At 33.3% G+C, this 16,518-nt stretch overlaps 1 protein-coding gene across 1 annotated transcript in view; it reads left to right on the forward strand.

Annotated features, from left to right (window-relative positions):
• MDGA2 (MAM domain containing glycosylphosphatidylinositol anchor 2) overlaps positions 1 to 16,518 on the forward strand; it is a 1,032,115-nt gene that overhangs the window by 959,074 nt on the left and 56,523 nt on the right. Inside the window, exons 11-12 of the mRNA XM_066277806.1 lie at positions 11,132 to 11,309; positions 15,724 to 15,744. Coding sequence (XP_066133903.1) covers positions 11,132 to 11,309; positions 15,724 to 15,744 — 199 coding nt within the window. The remainder of the gene's footprint in view (positions 1 to 11,131; positions 11,310 to 15,723; positions 15,745 to 16,518) is intronic.

The following is a 16,518-nucleotide window of genomic DNA, read 5'->3' on the forward strand; positions in this document are numbered from 1 at the left end:
TCCATTCATTTCCTACCGCTCATGTTCGTGGTTGTGGGTGACTGGAGCCAATCACAGCTGTCCTCCGACACAACACCAAATTTTTATTGGATAATGCGTAACATACACGGGAGTTGTATGGCTCTCACAGAATTACATTTTAAAATATGTGGCGTTCATGGCTCTTTCAGCCAAAAAGGTTCCCGACCCCTGATCGAAAAACTGATGATTGATGCTTCTCATCTTTCTCTGTTCCTGTCTGTCTGTCCCTATCTATCCCTCTCTATGACTTTCTCTCTGTCTCTGTAAAAACAAAAACAAAAACTAAAAAACAAACAAAAAAACCCCAGCAATTCTACACATTTTACTAAAACAGGTAAAATATAATCATTTAGATAAAATTTAAAGTTAATAACATAGCCACCTCATTGAATTATTTGGAATTAAACTAAATAGTAATAAAAATGCTTAGAACAGATTCTAGCTGATAGTAGTTAATAAATATTAACAATGTGAACCTAATAAAAAAGACATCTACTAAGAAGTTAACTGGTGGTTAACGCAGTTTTTAAAAAACTGAGCCTAGCAGCCATTTCTGCACAGAGGCCTCTCACACAAACTGCACTTCATAAATAAGCCAACACTAAACTGCCTCTTTCTGCACTGAACTGCCTGCCTGCACTATATTTTTGCCAACGCTTATAAAGGAGTTCTGGAATCCTATTTCAACTACTAGGACTGAGGTTTTCTCCATCTAATTGGAGCTGAGTAGCTCCAGCAAATCACAGAGGCTGTATTTTGACCAATCAAGGCAGTGCCTTTTGACCAATTCAACTGGATTGGTAAGGATTTGGATTCCTCGTTTGCATGAGGATTGATCAATCAGGGGCCAGGGATGGGGACTTCTGTTCATATAACCAGCTCTCCTCTAGCTCAGGTAAGTGTCCTTACCCAACTGCTGCTCCCTGGCTGAGCTGAAATTTGGAAGATATCTTGCTAGAGCAGGGAAGCGGACTATTATGGAATGGAACAGAGCAGATCTCTCTAGCCAGGGAGGGGCCCGGCCCCAGAGCTGTCCTCTAGCTGTGTTGTTTTCACAGTTGTGTTGTATCACAATTAAGCTATATCACTGAATAAAGTTTCCATCTTTACTGCATCCCAAATTGGGGATTCCTTTTGTTATTGAACTGGTGCCAATGACCATTGGTTGACTGCTGTAGTTTAGATATTCTGATGTAAATCTTCTAGTGTATATATATCTTAAAGTCACATTGAGACTGCAAATGAAGTCACATAAAAATATGCACTAAATAGTTAAGACTAGGTATAATGTTAGTCTTGTTTTTAATCCATTCACTCAGTTTTTACCTATTGTTTTATGAACTTTAAAAATTTTTAGATGCTAAAGGAGCTCCTTTTATACAAAGTCTTGTTCCAATGTTTGTCTTAATTTTTTTTAGAACTACCATTTTAAGTGATAGCACCTTAGTATATTTAGACAGTTTCAGCCTCCATTTTTATTCGATTTCTATTTCTTCCTTTTCTAGAATTCTTGAACAAAAATATTTCATTTGGTTGTGGCTAAAACCTTTGTTCTACATGCCCAGTTTTTAGTTCTCATTTTTAAAAATTTATTCATGAAGTATATTTGCCAAGTGTCTCTTGCTTATTTTGGTGAGGTTTACTAGAGTCTCCACCTACATGTCCAGTTCACATCCCTCCAGACAGCAGTGGCTCAGTAAGGTAGACAAGGAAAGAGACCTTAATCCAAACTGTATGTAAAACTGAGGGATCCACTGCAGCTGTAGACTCACTCAGTGCTTTCTTTACCAGAGGGTCATTGTGATACTTTGTTTTGTAATCAAGTAGCTATTACAATAAGGAATATAAATTAGAAATACTATAGAGAACAATGTTCAAGACATTCAAAGCTTGCAAAGAGCAGTTGAGATGTTGAAACATGCAGTTTTAAAATTTTGTGTAATTCTCTTTCATCAGTTGCTCTATCATTATTTAAAATTACAGCAGAAGAGGCTAAGGCTATAGTTCAAGAATCTGAGGACATACAAACATATACTAGCACAAAACTAAAAATATGTCATATGAGCTTTAAATAGAGTTTATGAAATCTAAGCAAAATCAGTATCTGTAAAAAACTAGGCTCTAAATCAAAGGGGAGTTTGTGGGATTGGGAGTGGGTAGGAGCAGGTGAGAAAGAAAAGTGTTGTATTATAAAAGCCAATTATATCAGGGTTAAAAACATTGGGAGACATTTTAATACAAATACAGCCTTATAAAGCCTGAGGAATGTTTTTGTAAAAGTGAGGGAAGAGTAATGGAATAAGCCTTAGAAATTCCCGAGAAAGACACCTACAACCCACTGGAGTAGGACCAGTGTGGGCTCACTTCCTCCACGTAGCTCAGAAAGACTGCAGAGCATGCAGGCAGCTCAGCCCTGCAGGGGAGGGAGCCCTTGTGTAGCAGAGTAGCACAGCTAGGGCCCATTTTCAAAGACTGGAGCCTAGTGAGTTTTTTACTTACTGTAGTGCAGGGGAAGCAGTCAGGATTGACCAACACCCCCAAAAGAACAAAGATAGTGTTGTCAGACCCAAAAAACCTGTATTTGTCTAAAAAAGATGCCAATTGAATAAAAATATTGACCAAGAGCCTAAGCAACCCCAAAGATAGAAGCAAAAGATGCCAGCACAGGAAAAGAAAGGCCCGATGAAGTTGACTAAGTCTGAGAGAATGTCAGTAGGAAACAAATTAAGCACTAGGCACCCCCCCACCACATTGACAAGAACATTAAGCTGGGGAATGGGCTTTCCTGTTCCTGCCCCAATTTTAGTACTTCCCCAGCTGGCACCCAGTACTCGAAGTCATTAGGTTTAAACCTGAGTTTATCAAGTTCAAAGCTTAAACCCATTGAGTTTAACTTGAATTGACAAGAACCGGGTTTCCATCATCAGACATGAGGGAGGTAAAATTATATTATAGAAAAATAAAGAATATTCCATTTTTAGGAGAAGCAAAATGGTGATGATGAAATTCATACTTTCTCTCAGTGCTACGTGACATACCTAATACTCTTTAACTCACACTGTAGCCCAGCGATTTTGAACTGATGTGAAATGCACACCACTGTGCTGAAAGAGGCACACTGATGTGTCTTAAGAATTTTCAAAACATGAACTACCTGACTACTTAGTCAGGAGCATTGACCTCTTTTCCCTTAGATTGTTAAAATTTAAAAATGACAGCAGCCACCTGACCAGGAGGTGGCGTAGTGGATAGAGCATCAGACTGGGATGCGGAAGGACCCAGGTTCGAGACTCCGAGGTTACCAGCTTGAGTGCGGGCTCATCTGTTTGAGCAAAGCTCATCAGCTTGATCCCAAGGTCGCTGGCTTGAACAAGGGGTTACTTGGACTGCTGAAGATCCACAGTCAAGGCACATATGAGAAAGCAATCAATGAACAACTAAGGTGTCGCAATGAAAAACTGATGATTGATGCTTCTCATCTCTCTTCATTGCTGTCTGTCCCTGTCTATCCCTCTCTCTGTCTCTGTTAAAAAAAAAAGGAAAAAAAATAAAAAAATAAAAATGACAGCAGCCAACAAAACAGTAGCTAACCAGTGTGAATGAATCAAATTTATACCTATTTTTTGTCAGATAGAGAAAAAATGTATTTTTGGGCATGCTGAAAAGTTTTTGTAATTAGCCCTGGCCCGTTAGCTCAGTGTAGAGTGTCGACCTGGAGTGCAGGAGTCCCGGGTTCAATTCCCAGCCAAGGCACATAGGAGAAGCGCCCATCTGCTTCTCCACCCCTCCCCCTCTCCTTCCTCTCTGTTTCTCTCTCTTCCCCTCCGGCAGCCAAGGCTCCATTAGAGCAAAGATGGCCTGGGCGCTGAGGATGGCTCCATGGCCTCTGCCTCAGGCGTTAGAATGGCTCTGGTTGCTACAGAGCAACACCCCAGATGGGCAGAGCATCGCCCCCTGGTGGGCATGCGGGTGGATCCCGGTTGGGCACGTGCAGGAGTCTGTCTGACTGCCTCCCATTTCCAGCTTCAGAAAAAAAAAAAAAAAATGAAAGTTTTTGTAATTAATTTTAGTTATTAGTTTATGTTTAGTAATTAGAGATAGAAAACATTGAAAATTGCTGCTGTAACATTATTCTGAGCTGACCCTCTGAAATCTGAGGGTTTTCAAGCTATCTTTCTCCACATATTAGAAATAGTATTCAAATAGTTCCTTCTTCAGATAGTATTGTTTAGACTGAAAAATAGTTCATTTACTTCAGTTAGTTTTTATAACTCACTTTGTGGTTGCTGTTAATGCTGCTGAAATTGTTCCTACAACTATTTATTATTAGACCAAAGGAATTTTCAGTCATGCATAATCTCAACAATCAAGCAAGCTATTCTTATTTTGCACAACTTTTTAATAGGTATATATATTTTGCACAGCTACTGCCATATTGTTTACATTTGGTACTCTGCTACAAAACTTTACATTGTATCCTAGACATTCTTCATGTTTTTAGGTCTTCAAAATCAGAACATACATCATACTGAAAGTCATGTTTTAATTAAGTGACCCAACTATTAACTCAGATCTGTATTAAGTAGCATTTAATATTTTGTTTATGTATAAGTCTAAAACTAAAATAGGCATAAGTACATACATCCTCTTACTTACCTGAAATAATGAGTATATATATTTTAAAGTCAAAAGCTTATACTGTCACTATGGCAGTTACTGAATTTTACAAAATAAAATACAAGAAAATACCAGGTGATTTGTGCTGAAAGAGTGCTGCTATAGTTCCTCAATTCTAAAATATCTCCCCACTACACCTTTTAAATATTCTATCTTTAGAATCCACTATATGCTAGGTATTAAAATGAACTTGCCAGCATTTAGGCAATAAAATAAGTTATTTAGTAGATATTATGGGCTAGTTGTATATAAACATTGCTTTATGCAGTTATCTGTTTATCTAATTGTCAACAGTTTTGTTATTTGCATTCTTTAAATTCTAATTTAAACACGGATCCTCAAATGCTTTTTAAAAACCTTTAATATTACAATATGATTACAATGAGATACAAAAGATATTCTTACTTGACAGTGACCTATCACGTTTGTGATAATGCAAATGCAATGAAAAACGGTGGCCACATACCTCAGGAGATAGCATAGGATTTCTAAATTAGTAGTGTTGATATAAATCTACTAAAAGGTTAGAAATAAGTCAGTCTGTCAAAGCTTCAAGCTAGCTTTCAAAAAAAGCTATTTTGTGTCATCTTACATCAGTTGAAACAACAAGGTTAATTAGTAGCTATTTTTTAAAGCTGTTTAAATTTCATTTAGACATTAAAAAATACAAGCTTCCAAAGAGGAATGGAAAACAAAAAATGTTAAACATCTAAAATCATTAATATCATGAGAAAAGTATGAAAAACAAAATATTTCCAAAGGTTGAAAAAGTGACTCTTATTTAGAAATATTCATACTAACTGTGGAACAAATAAAACTCAACTGTATAGCAATGTAAAAAAAAGGGGTATGTAATTAAATGTATAAATGTATGCTCTTATTTGTTAATGGGAAATAGAAGAAATATGATCCACTTAAAGCTATGTTATTTATTATCTCTTTATCTCTTAAGTTGTTATTAAAATAGCAGTGCATCTTAAAACCAACATCACCCTTATTTGAGGATATAAAGCAATTGGATTTTAAACCATTAAAATGTCATCTTAGCTAGTTAATACTCTGTAAGATAATCATAAAAGTATATAATTTAGGTTCTGTTTTAACATCAGCTATTATTTTTATTTGCACTGTGGCTTGGAAATATGAATGGAATTCCCTATTAAATGACATATCAATATTTTTCTTGCAGGGTTACTTTAAAATAAATGGAACACACATGTGTGCATGTCTGGGACCTAGCTGGCCTCGGCCCCCATCTCCTCCTTTAGGTTCTCACTTAAAGCACTGAAAAAGGTTTGCAACGCAGAAGGAAAGGAAAAGATGGCATTTTCTTTTTCTTTCACATTTCAGAATCTGTTGCAGCCTTCTGCTTAAATGAGCTAATTTTATTCTTTTTAAAACTAAACAAAATAATTAATATAGTCCGTCTTTCAGAAACCTTTGCAACAATTGCCTTTGAAGTATCCTCAGTGGTAAAAACAGCAAACTGCATCTTTTCATAAAATGTTCCATGTCGTGGATTTTTAGGTTTTGAATCATCTCCCTTAATCATATGAAAGAACATGTCTTCTAGGAATAGAAAAAGTTAAATGGGAAATGTTTTAAAATAGTAATGATAAAAAAAATGGTTAACATATTACTTTTAAATCAGTATGTTCATGGGTATGAACTGAGAACTGTCATTTGCACTTATGGTCTGCGTCCTATGTTCTCTGATGGTTTTATGGTATTACCTCCAAACAGTGAACTAATAGCACATTTTATTCTTTGTATATGCAAATGTTACATTTAGCTTTTGCGCTTTTTACATTTGCACAGCTCATTGAGATACAATACAAAGTATTTAATTGCTCATTCCTCAACTGCTGAAGTATATTCTTTCATTAAAACTTTAAATTAAAGACTTAGAATCAAAGTTATTGATTCCCCTTGGGATGCACTACTGATACTGAGTAGTAATAAACATATTAATATTGAGAAAAGCACAAGTAGATTAAATCTGTGTGCCTAGATAACAGTAAAATATCAAATTATTCTGTAGAAGATTTTGTGAGTTTAAACTACTTTTATCTATCTTTTGAAATAATAGTACTTTGCCTTTAGTTCATACATTTAATTTAAAAATATAAAATCTAAAAAACAGTGACATTGTCATTCACACTATATTATTTTATAGAATCCATAGCTTCCAAAACTTAAGGCAACTTTGTAGTGTCTAGCATCAACTATGCATGAGTAAGGTACTTTCTGGGCAATTAGGTTTTATGTCCATTTTTATCGGTGTATTTAAACTCAGTGATTGTATGTGTCATTACTAAGTTGGACTTCCTATTGCACTCCTTGGGGGCCAGTTAAATATATACTCTGCAGGAATTTAATCTCATCACATCTTTACCAAGTTAAGGAGCAGACACTGAAGGTATACAACAATTAAGAAGAAATTGTTTCTGCTTAATAATCAATATGCAAAAAATACTATAACAGTATTGTAACTAAATTGGTTCTGGTAAGCATAATTAGGGTTAAATTAGTTCTAGGAAGTGAAGGAAAAAGTGATGCCAGAAAGACTAATTGTGAATGTAACTAAAGTTTGAAGGTGCTACTCTCAACCTATATAACATTAGGAGAGCTATATTAACTTCCCTCTTCCTCAGCTTCCTCAGTTATAAAGCAAGGCTAGTGTAATTATCTACCTACTAGGAGTCATGGTAGACTATATATTATAATAAGTATAATACAGTTAACATTTTGGCGCATAGTAATCACACACACACAAACACACACATACACGGTGTGGCATTTTGTTTGCAACCATCTGACCTGAAGATACAAGTTGAGAAGTAATCAGTGTTGAAGTGTTAGAGGGAACTATTGGTATGAATGAGTTGGTATGGCAAGCCTGAGGCTGTATACCTCACCAAATGTAGCCCTTGGATCATCTACATCCAAATTGACTTGTAAAGCAGAAGCTGCTTTTTAAAAATTATATTTTGAAACAAATTGAAAATTATATTTCTAGTCCTCTTTAAAGCAGAAATACTGATGGTTAAGACTCAGAATTTGTCCCATGATTCTCATGCATGCCTAAATATGGGAACCACTAATACAGAGTATCAAAATCTTCACTTATAAAGTCCCAGATACCATCCACATTTAGAACTAAAGGAAAGGAAAAGCAACCCTGTAAGAGAATGAGGGGTAGCCACAGATGTTGGAGAGAGCACTGTCTTAGAAGTCATTTAAGAAAATTTGCTGCCTGACCAGGCGGTGGTGTAGTGGATAGAGCATCAGCCTGGGACACTGAGGTCGCAGGTTTGAAACCTCGAGGTCGCCAGCTTGAGCACAGGCTCATCCGGCTTGAGCAAGGCTCACCAGCTTGAGTGTGGGGTCGCTGGCTGGAGCATGGGATCATAGACATGACCCCATGGTCACTGGTTTGAGCCCAAGGTCACTGGCTTAAGCAAGGGGTCACTTGCTCTGCTGTAGCCCCTGGTTAAGGCACATAGGAGAAAGCAGTCAATGAACAACTAAGGTGCTGCAACAAATAATTGATGCTTCTCATCTCTCTCCCTTCCTGTCTGTCTGTCCCTATCTGTTCCTCTCTCTGTCTCAATAAAAAAAAAAAAAAGTTTATATCTTGTTCTACAATCTTCCCTTTGAAAAACAAAGAGAAATATGTCAGGCACACAAAATAATGTGCTCATAATTTGTATATACACTACTACACTACCAATCTAAAAAACAGAAAAAACACCAGACAGAATTAGGTCCTTTCCTTACCCCTCACAATTGAATCTTCTTGTCTTGATGCTCTCCTAACCCACATGTCTAGTATCTTGCATTTAGTATTTACTATTTACTTCAAAGTACATGCTTTAAAAAACTCAAAGTTTTACAATACTCCTGCTTCAAAATTAAGTTTAACTCAATATTACTTTTGTGAAATTCATCCATGATGGGTGTGGCTTGGGTGCATTTACATTTTATAGAGAGTCTACAATTTGATTATTCTACCTCTCATTGATGTTTAGATTATTTTCTGTCCTCTATGCCACAGATATTTCTGTTTTCTTGTGTACAAGAGTTTATCTGTTCTTATTGTAATATTGCTTTTATTGCCAAATTGCTCTCCGTACTTATCCCACTTTACATACTCATCAAGACTATATTTAGAAGAGAGTTTTCTGTGGATCTCATGATATTTTGCATATCATTGTGCAGAGGCACTGTTATTTTATTCCAGCTTCTTTTCAAGGTAATTTGCATAGCAAACTTCCTTAGAATATGGAAATAATGTCTCCCTCTGGAGCACAGGGAAGGTCTGTTTAACGTCCAGTATAAAAAATATAATGTCTCCCTCTTGAATGATGTCTGAGCAAGTTTGGTTACTATCAATTACAAAATACTAAGGTTTCTTAAGCTCAGGGTTTCTAAATGTGATACACACCCAAGCCATGTGTAAAATCCCTTGGGCACTTCTGCATCACCCCTGTAGGACTTGGGAGACAAAGGAAACCAATGTGAATGTGAAACTTATGCTGTCAGTTTATGCTGATATTATAGACATCAGATATACAAAGATCAGATACATAGCATAATGCAACTATACTTACAATAGTTATGTAAATAAAATGAAACTGAAAATGTATGCAAAGAACAGGAAATTATAAAAGTGGAACAACAGAATTTTTTTAGACTTTGTTCTTTTAGAGGAGTATCCTGAAGTTCATAGGCATAATTGAGCAGAAGGTACGTTTTCTCATATCCTTCCTACCAAACATGACTACCTTTTCCTAATATCAAAATCTGTTACCAGGGTGGTACATTTGTCACAATTAATGAACCTACTTGACCACCATTACCAGCCAACGTTCACAGTTTACATTAGGGCGTACTCTTGCTTTTCTACATTCTATGGGTTTGGGCAAACTTATAATTGCATATATTCAGTGGTATATCATCAAGCAGAGTAGTTTTGTTGCCCTAAAGACTCTTTGTGTTCAGCCTATTCATCATTCCCTCTCCTCTAACCCCTGGTAACCTATCTTTTTATTCTTTCCATACATTTTGCCTTTTCCAGATTGTCATACAATGAAATCATAAAGTATGTGGCCTTTTCAGATTGGTTTATTTTACTTAGTAATATTCATTTAAGTTTTCTCCATGTATTTTCATAGCTTGATAGCTCTTTTCTTGTTAACACTGTATAATATTCCATATTCTGGGTGTAGCACAATTTATTTATCTACTTACCTAATGAAAGACATCTTGGCTGCTTCCAAGTTTTGGCAATTATAAATAAAGATGCTGTAAATGTTTATGTACAGATTTTTGTGTGGACATAACTTTTCACTTCCTTTGCATAAATACCAAGGAGCACTATAGCTGGTCATAGGGTAGGAGTATATTTATTTTTGTGGAAAATCACCAAGCTATCCTCCAAAGTGGCTGTACTATTTTGCATTCCCACCAGTAGTGAATAAGAGTTTCTAGTTGTCTACATCCTTGCCAGCATTTGTTGTTGTCAGTGTTCTGGAATTTGAATATTTTAACAGGTGTATAGTAGTATCTCAGTGTTGTTTTAATTTGCATTTCTCTGATAACATGTGAAGAGTCTTTTTTTGTTAAAATCTGTGGCCTATTGTTTAAATGTTTTTTATTTTTATAGCTGCATTTTAAGAGATCTTTACATATTTTGGTTAACAGGTTTTTTTTGTTGTGTTTATTGCAAATATTTTCTCCCAGTCTGTGGTTCCCCTTTTCATTTTCATGATAATGTCATTGGTAGAGTAGAAATATTTTAATTAAAGAAGTCCAGCTAATCCATTATTTCTTTCATGGATTGTGCTTTTGGTGTTGAAAAAGTCATTGCCAAACCCAAGGTCTTCTATTTAGATTTTCTCCTATGTTATCTACTAGGAGTTTTGTAGTTTTATATTTTCCACTTAGGTGTGTGATCCATGTTGAATTCAATGTTGTGAAGGGTGTGATGTCTTTTAGATTCAATATTTTGCATGTGGTTTCCCACTATTCTAGCACAATTGCTGGAAAAAACTGTCTTTGCTCCATTATATTGTCTTTGCTGAAGATCAGCCAGCTATAAATATGTTAAGTACAAAGTGAACTTATATCTCTCCAAGTCTCTAGACTAAGATTTCAACAGACCATTGTTTTATATCTCTCTGACTCAATACTAGATAACATATTAAATTTTTTTATATGCCAGACTATTTGTGATAATTTGGTGAGTACAAACATCTGCAAAATCTGGTGCTTATGTAGAGAACTGAACTTTAATAAAATGTATTTATAATATTAGCACTTTTATATTTAATAAAATTTCAAATGCTTTCTTTCCCATGTGGCTACAATACAATTAAGTACCTGTGAATATAATACTGACAAAATTATTGCATTATAATTTTGATTCCAGGCTGGACAACAGCGTTGGTGGGAACAGGAGATTAAAATAAATGGAAATATTCAAAAGGGAGAATTAATTACATATAATTTGACTGAGCTAATTAAACCAGAGGCTTATGAAGTCCGATTAACACCTCTCACCAAATTTGGCGAAGGAGATTCAACCATTCGTGTCATCAAATATAGTGGTAAGTAGCCTTTTATTCAAAAACATTTGTTTGCATATTAAACCATCTGGAATATGTGTTTTGCAATTATCTACCAAATTAAGACACAAACTAAAATTTAGCATATTGATTTACTGGGTCATGAGCCAGGTGACATGAGTGTTGGTGACAAAAACACCAACAAAATTTAATCATCTTGAGTATAGAATTTTATTATAAATGTAGAGATATAGAATAATATTTTAGTTAACATTAAACCTATGTGATAATGTCAGCAAAATTCCTTTATTTTATATTTCATAAGTTATGATACAACATTTATATATTTTAGGTATTTCAAGTTCTTGATTGCTTTAAAATGTATATCATTAAGAAGTTAGCAAATGTGATCAAATTTTTTTTTTTTTAAACAAGTGGGCTTTATTTTTTTCAGAATAGTTTTTTGGTTTACATGAAATTGAGAAGAAAGTACAGAGAGCTCTTACACATGTTCTTCTCCCCTGACACAATGTTTCTTATTATTAACACCTAATGTTAGCATGGATAATTGTTACAATAGGTTAACAAACACATTTTATTTTTAAACTAAATAATTAGGGTTTATTATTTGTGTTTACAGTTGTATAGATTTTGACAGAATATTGTTATTCATCATTACAGAAACACACGGAACAGTTTCACTCTGCTCCAACCATTTGTCCCTCTCTCCTTCTTCTGACCCCCATAACCACTGATCTCTTTTTTTATTTTCTGCAGTTTTGCCTTTTCTAAAACGTGCAGAATCATACAGCATGAAACCTTTTTGAACTGGCTTATTCTACCAGACAATGCATCATTAAGATTTTTTAAATCATTTTGTGTCTTAGTAACTTCTTTCATTGTCTTGTTGAATAATATCCCATTGTATAGAGGTATTATAATCTCTTTGTGCATTCACCTATTGCTGAAGAACATGTTAGTTAATGGTTTTGTTTTTTTTGGCCACTCTTTTTCTTTTATATTGCTAATGTCAAAAATATCTAAATGTGTATCTGTATGCAATATTTTGCCTTTAATATTTCTTCACTATTTACAGATCCTACTTGAAAAAGAATTTAAACAGTGTAAAACTGTAAAAAAATTAAAATTGATCAAAAAGTTTATCTAAAAAGTAGAAACAATAGCAATGACTACCTTCAGAATTGTCAAAGTATTTTTCAGGGTTGAGTGAATCAGCAGCAATATATTTTAGATTTACTTCATTATTCAGTTAAATTATTATTTATTTTGTCATTGATTATCAGTGTTTATCTTCAAAAGCTAATACAATGTATTTTTTTCAGTTGAAGGACATTCTGTTTAGTATTAAGTATATTTTTACTATTTAAGAGATAAACTGATACTTTCAAAAGTAAAAAATAAAGTGAAATTGTTAAAAACTCATTAAAGCTTTTTTTTCTATTAAACCACACATTATTCTTCGCTTTTTTCTCTTTAGAGTATATTGGGCATGAAGTTCAATTTTTATTAAAAGATTAAGATATAGCATAATATAGGGTAAAATATTCATAGAGGATAAAGGAATTTAAAAGCATTAGAATCACTGCATAATTTTTCTTAAAACTGTTTCTTTAAAAATATACCTTTTAAGTTAGTGATATTATAAATATCATGCAAAATAACAATTGTTATTCTTTAATCATATTCATGATTCCATTTGACAGACAACTAGATAGCATCCCAGTATATCTTTTCTAAAGTTTTATTTTTATATGTTTTATAAAATATGAATTATCTTCTCTTACCTAATAATATTTTTCTTGCTCCTAAGTTTTAAAACTCTGGACTATTTAATAGGGATGTGTGTTAGAAACTATACTTTAATATTTGTTTCATTGAAAGATGAAAACGTAGGACCCAGAAAGTTTCAGTGTCTTATAGAGTCAAACAATTATGAAATGGTAAACACATAATACAACTAGGACTCAGTCCTCAATGACTGAGTTTCTATGTTTCTTCACTAAATTTAGATATTAATATGACTTTTACTAAAGTGATATAATAAAGAAATCTTCCTGAACTCAGTAGTTTTTATTGAAAAATATGAGGCAAAAAATGAAAATGAAAAATAAATATGGAAAATATATATTACATTTATTTTTAATTTTTAAAATTTTCTTTACATTCTTAGGCATACCTCTTAAATTGTAAATATTTTCATTAATAATAACTAATTTTATATAATATAGATGGGAAAAAGTATACTTCAATAATATATAGGTATTTATATGAAATTAGACATGTAAGTTCCACTGAAAGAAGAAAAATAAACTCATTGCAATATTCAGAATTTTGAATGGCAAATTTTCACAAGGGTAATTGTGCTATTTATAGTGAATTTGGTGACTAAAAGAATCAAAGAAGACTCGATTAAAATTCAGTCTGTTAACTCATAGACACAGAGAGCAGACTGGTGGTTGCCAGAGTACAGGAAGTTGGAGGACTGGGTCCAAAGATGAAAAGATTAAGAAATACCAATTATTAATTAAAGAAGTCACAGGGATGTAAAGTACAGCATAGGGAATATAGTCAATAATATTGTAATAACTATGCATGGTGCCAGGTGGGTACTGGAGATATTGGGAGGAATGTTGTATTAAGTATATAATTGTCTAACCACTATTCTGTACACCTGAAACCAATACAAAATAAAATTGAAAGTAAACTTTAATGGAAAATAAATACAAATAATAAAAAATTTCAATTTATTCAAAGGTTACCAATAGCTGTGACATATTTCCAGAATTAAATTATAATTCAAAGATGCTTCATTCTTTAAAAATTAATGTATAAACAATTTTTATTGTTTTAATTATGAAATATTTCTAATTTTTATTAATTCATTTTCAAATTAAAACATATTGACATTTTGCAAAGAAAACATTTTTCCACATCAATGGAACTAGTAAATGTATAGTCCCTTCTCTAGATAATTCATTTCATAAGTTTTTATGAGAATGCAGAATCAGAAAAACGGTTAAAGAATGAGAATGTGAGAATGGTCTCTCTTCTGTATGTAGAAATAGCAAAAGAGCAATTGAGAGACTAACACACTTTGTTAAAATTGATTTCAGTGTACTAATGTAACAATTTATATGAACATATATATTTTGTGCATGTGTATGTATTATTGACATTTATACTTAAAGTTTAACAAAAGTGTTAATTCCTAGCAAACACTAGGAATTAACAACAGAGTAGACAGTCTGCAGGTTAGAATAACATGTCCATTGTAATCCTGGGAAACTACAATAATGATTTCTTTCATTCAGAATAGATTTATCTCTTAGAGTAATAAATGATTAATTGATATATATATACATACCATTTTGACTCTTAGGTTAGATATATTTTTGTTGTTCTTTCAGTAAAATATTCCTCTTCAAGTAGAAATCAATTAGCACTTGTATTGAAAATGCAGGGTTTGGCGGTTAGGGGAGAAAGAGAATTAGAGAGAAAGACAGGAAAAGAGAGAGATAAGAAACATCAACTTGAAGTTACAGTACTTTAGTTGTTCATTGATTGCTTCTCAAATGTGCCTTGACGGTGAGGCTCCAGCCAAGCCAATGACCCTTGGCTCAAGCAGCATCCTTTAGGCTCAATCAAGCCAGTGACCATGGGATCCTGTTGATGATTTCTTACTCGAGCCGCAGTCCTGCACTTAAGCTGGATGAGCCTGGGCTCCAGCCAGTGACCTTGGGGTTTTGAACCTGGGACCTCAGTCTCAGGCATAGCATTTAGTTTTTTAAGATAAATATACTGCTCACAAAAATTAGTGGATATTTCAAAATAAATAGGAAGCAATAAAATATCCCCTAAGTTTTGTGAAAAGTATATTTGTTCTGGTGCATAAAAACACCAATGTGTTGCTTATCATTTGAAAACTGTGTGTGTGTCTGAATGTAATTAAACAAAGCTATGTGTTTTAAGACACATATGTGATATGATATGAGGATTGCTTTATTTTTATATATAACATGTTATTTTCACCAGAAGTAGATGACAACCAAAATCTAAGATATAATCTCTGTTGGTTAATTGCTTTCATTATTAAAACATCTAGATTATACATTGACCTACTGTCAGCATCAGTTTCAGTTTCTGGGTTTTGCTTAGCACTGGTTAAGATATAATAGGTAAGTAACTCCATTTTTTTGGAAAATGACATTCCACATGCTATTAAGCATTGATCTTTTGGATACTGTAAAGCACTATTGCTGAGCTTTAATGTAGATTTTATTAAATCCCTTAGAACAAAATGGATTTCAGATATAATTCTCCATTGCTACAGCTGGGAAGATCATTGAGTTTGGTACAGAACTATGAGACATTGATTAGACTTTTATTGAAAAAAGATACTCAGGACATGCTAACTTTAGTTTTTCTTTTCTTGTAGCTCCTGTTAATCCTCATTTGAGTAAGTATATTTTTACTTTAAAAATTGAGTTGTATTTCACAGTGAAGAAAAATAGGAAATATATAAATATAAAAATATATTTAGCATCTGTTCCTATTTGGTTTAAAATAGACTGGCTTAGAAACTGTAAAACCATCAATAAATGAGAATTTTAATGTTCAAAGGACATGGGTATAAAGACAAATTATTTAATATTGATAATTGATTTTTATACATTTTTCTAAATATGGAGCCATTTACCCAAGCTGCTTAACATTTGTTGTTTGTGTAACTGTGGCATTATTTTTTTTCCTTTTATGGCATTCCATATTATTTTTATTGCTGTTATTTTTCTTTAATTTTTATTTTCTGATTTCTACATTCCACTTATAAATGACTATTTTTTGTATTATTTATTGTATTTTAATGGTTTAATCAAGATGTTGCATGGATCACTATTCTATATCTGAATCTTCTATGAAAAAAATAATCTGGTCAGAATCCCTTTATAATATTTCACATTAAAATTAAGAATTGATATTTTTCTTCTATTTTGTGTCTAGGAATATATTGTTCTTGGTTAATAAAGGAATTAAGAGTCTCTTTGCACTCTCACACACATCCATTCAACAATCTCCATTATTTATATCGAGGGAAGAAAACCTCCGATGCTTTTTCCTCATTTTACTGTATTTCTTTTTCTGCAACAGTCTTTCACTTACTATAAAGAAAAAACACTGTAGAATCTCTGTTCTTTCTGAATTTTCTACCAGAAATCCTCTGTAGTTCCACTTC

The sequence above is a fragment of the Saccopteryx bilineata genome, chromosome 4 (genome assembly GCF_036850765.1).
Source record: "Saccopteryx bilineata isolate mSacBil1 chromosome 4, mSacBil1_pri_phased_curated, whole genome shotgun sequence".
Classification (NCBI taxonomy): Eukaryota; Metazoa; Chordata; class Mammalia; order Chiroptera; family Emballonuridae; genus Saccopteryx; species Saccopteryx bilineata.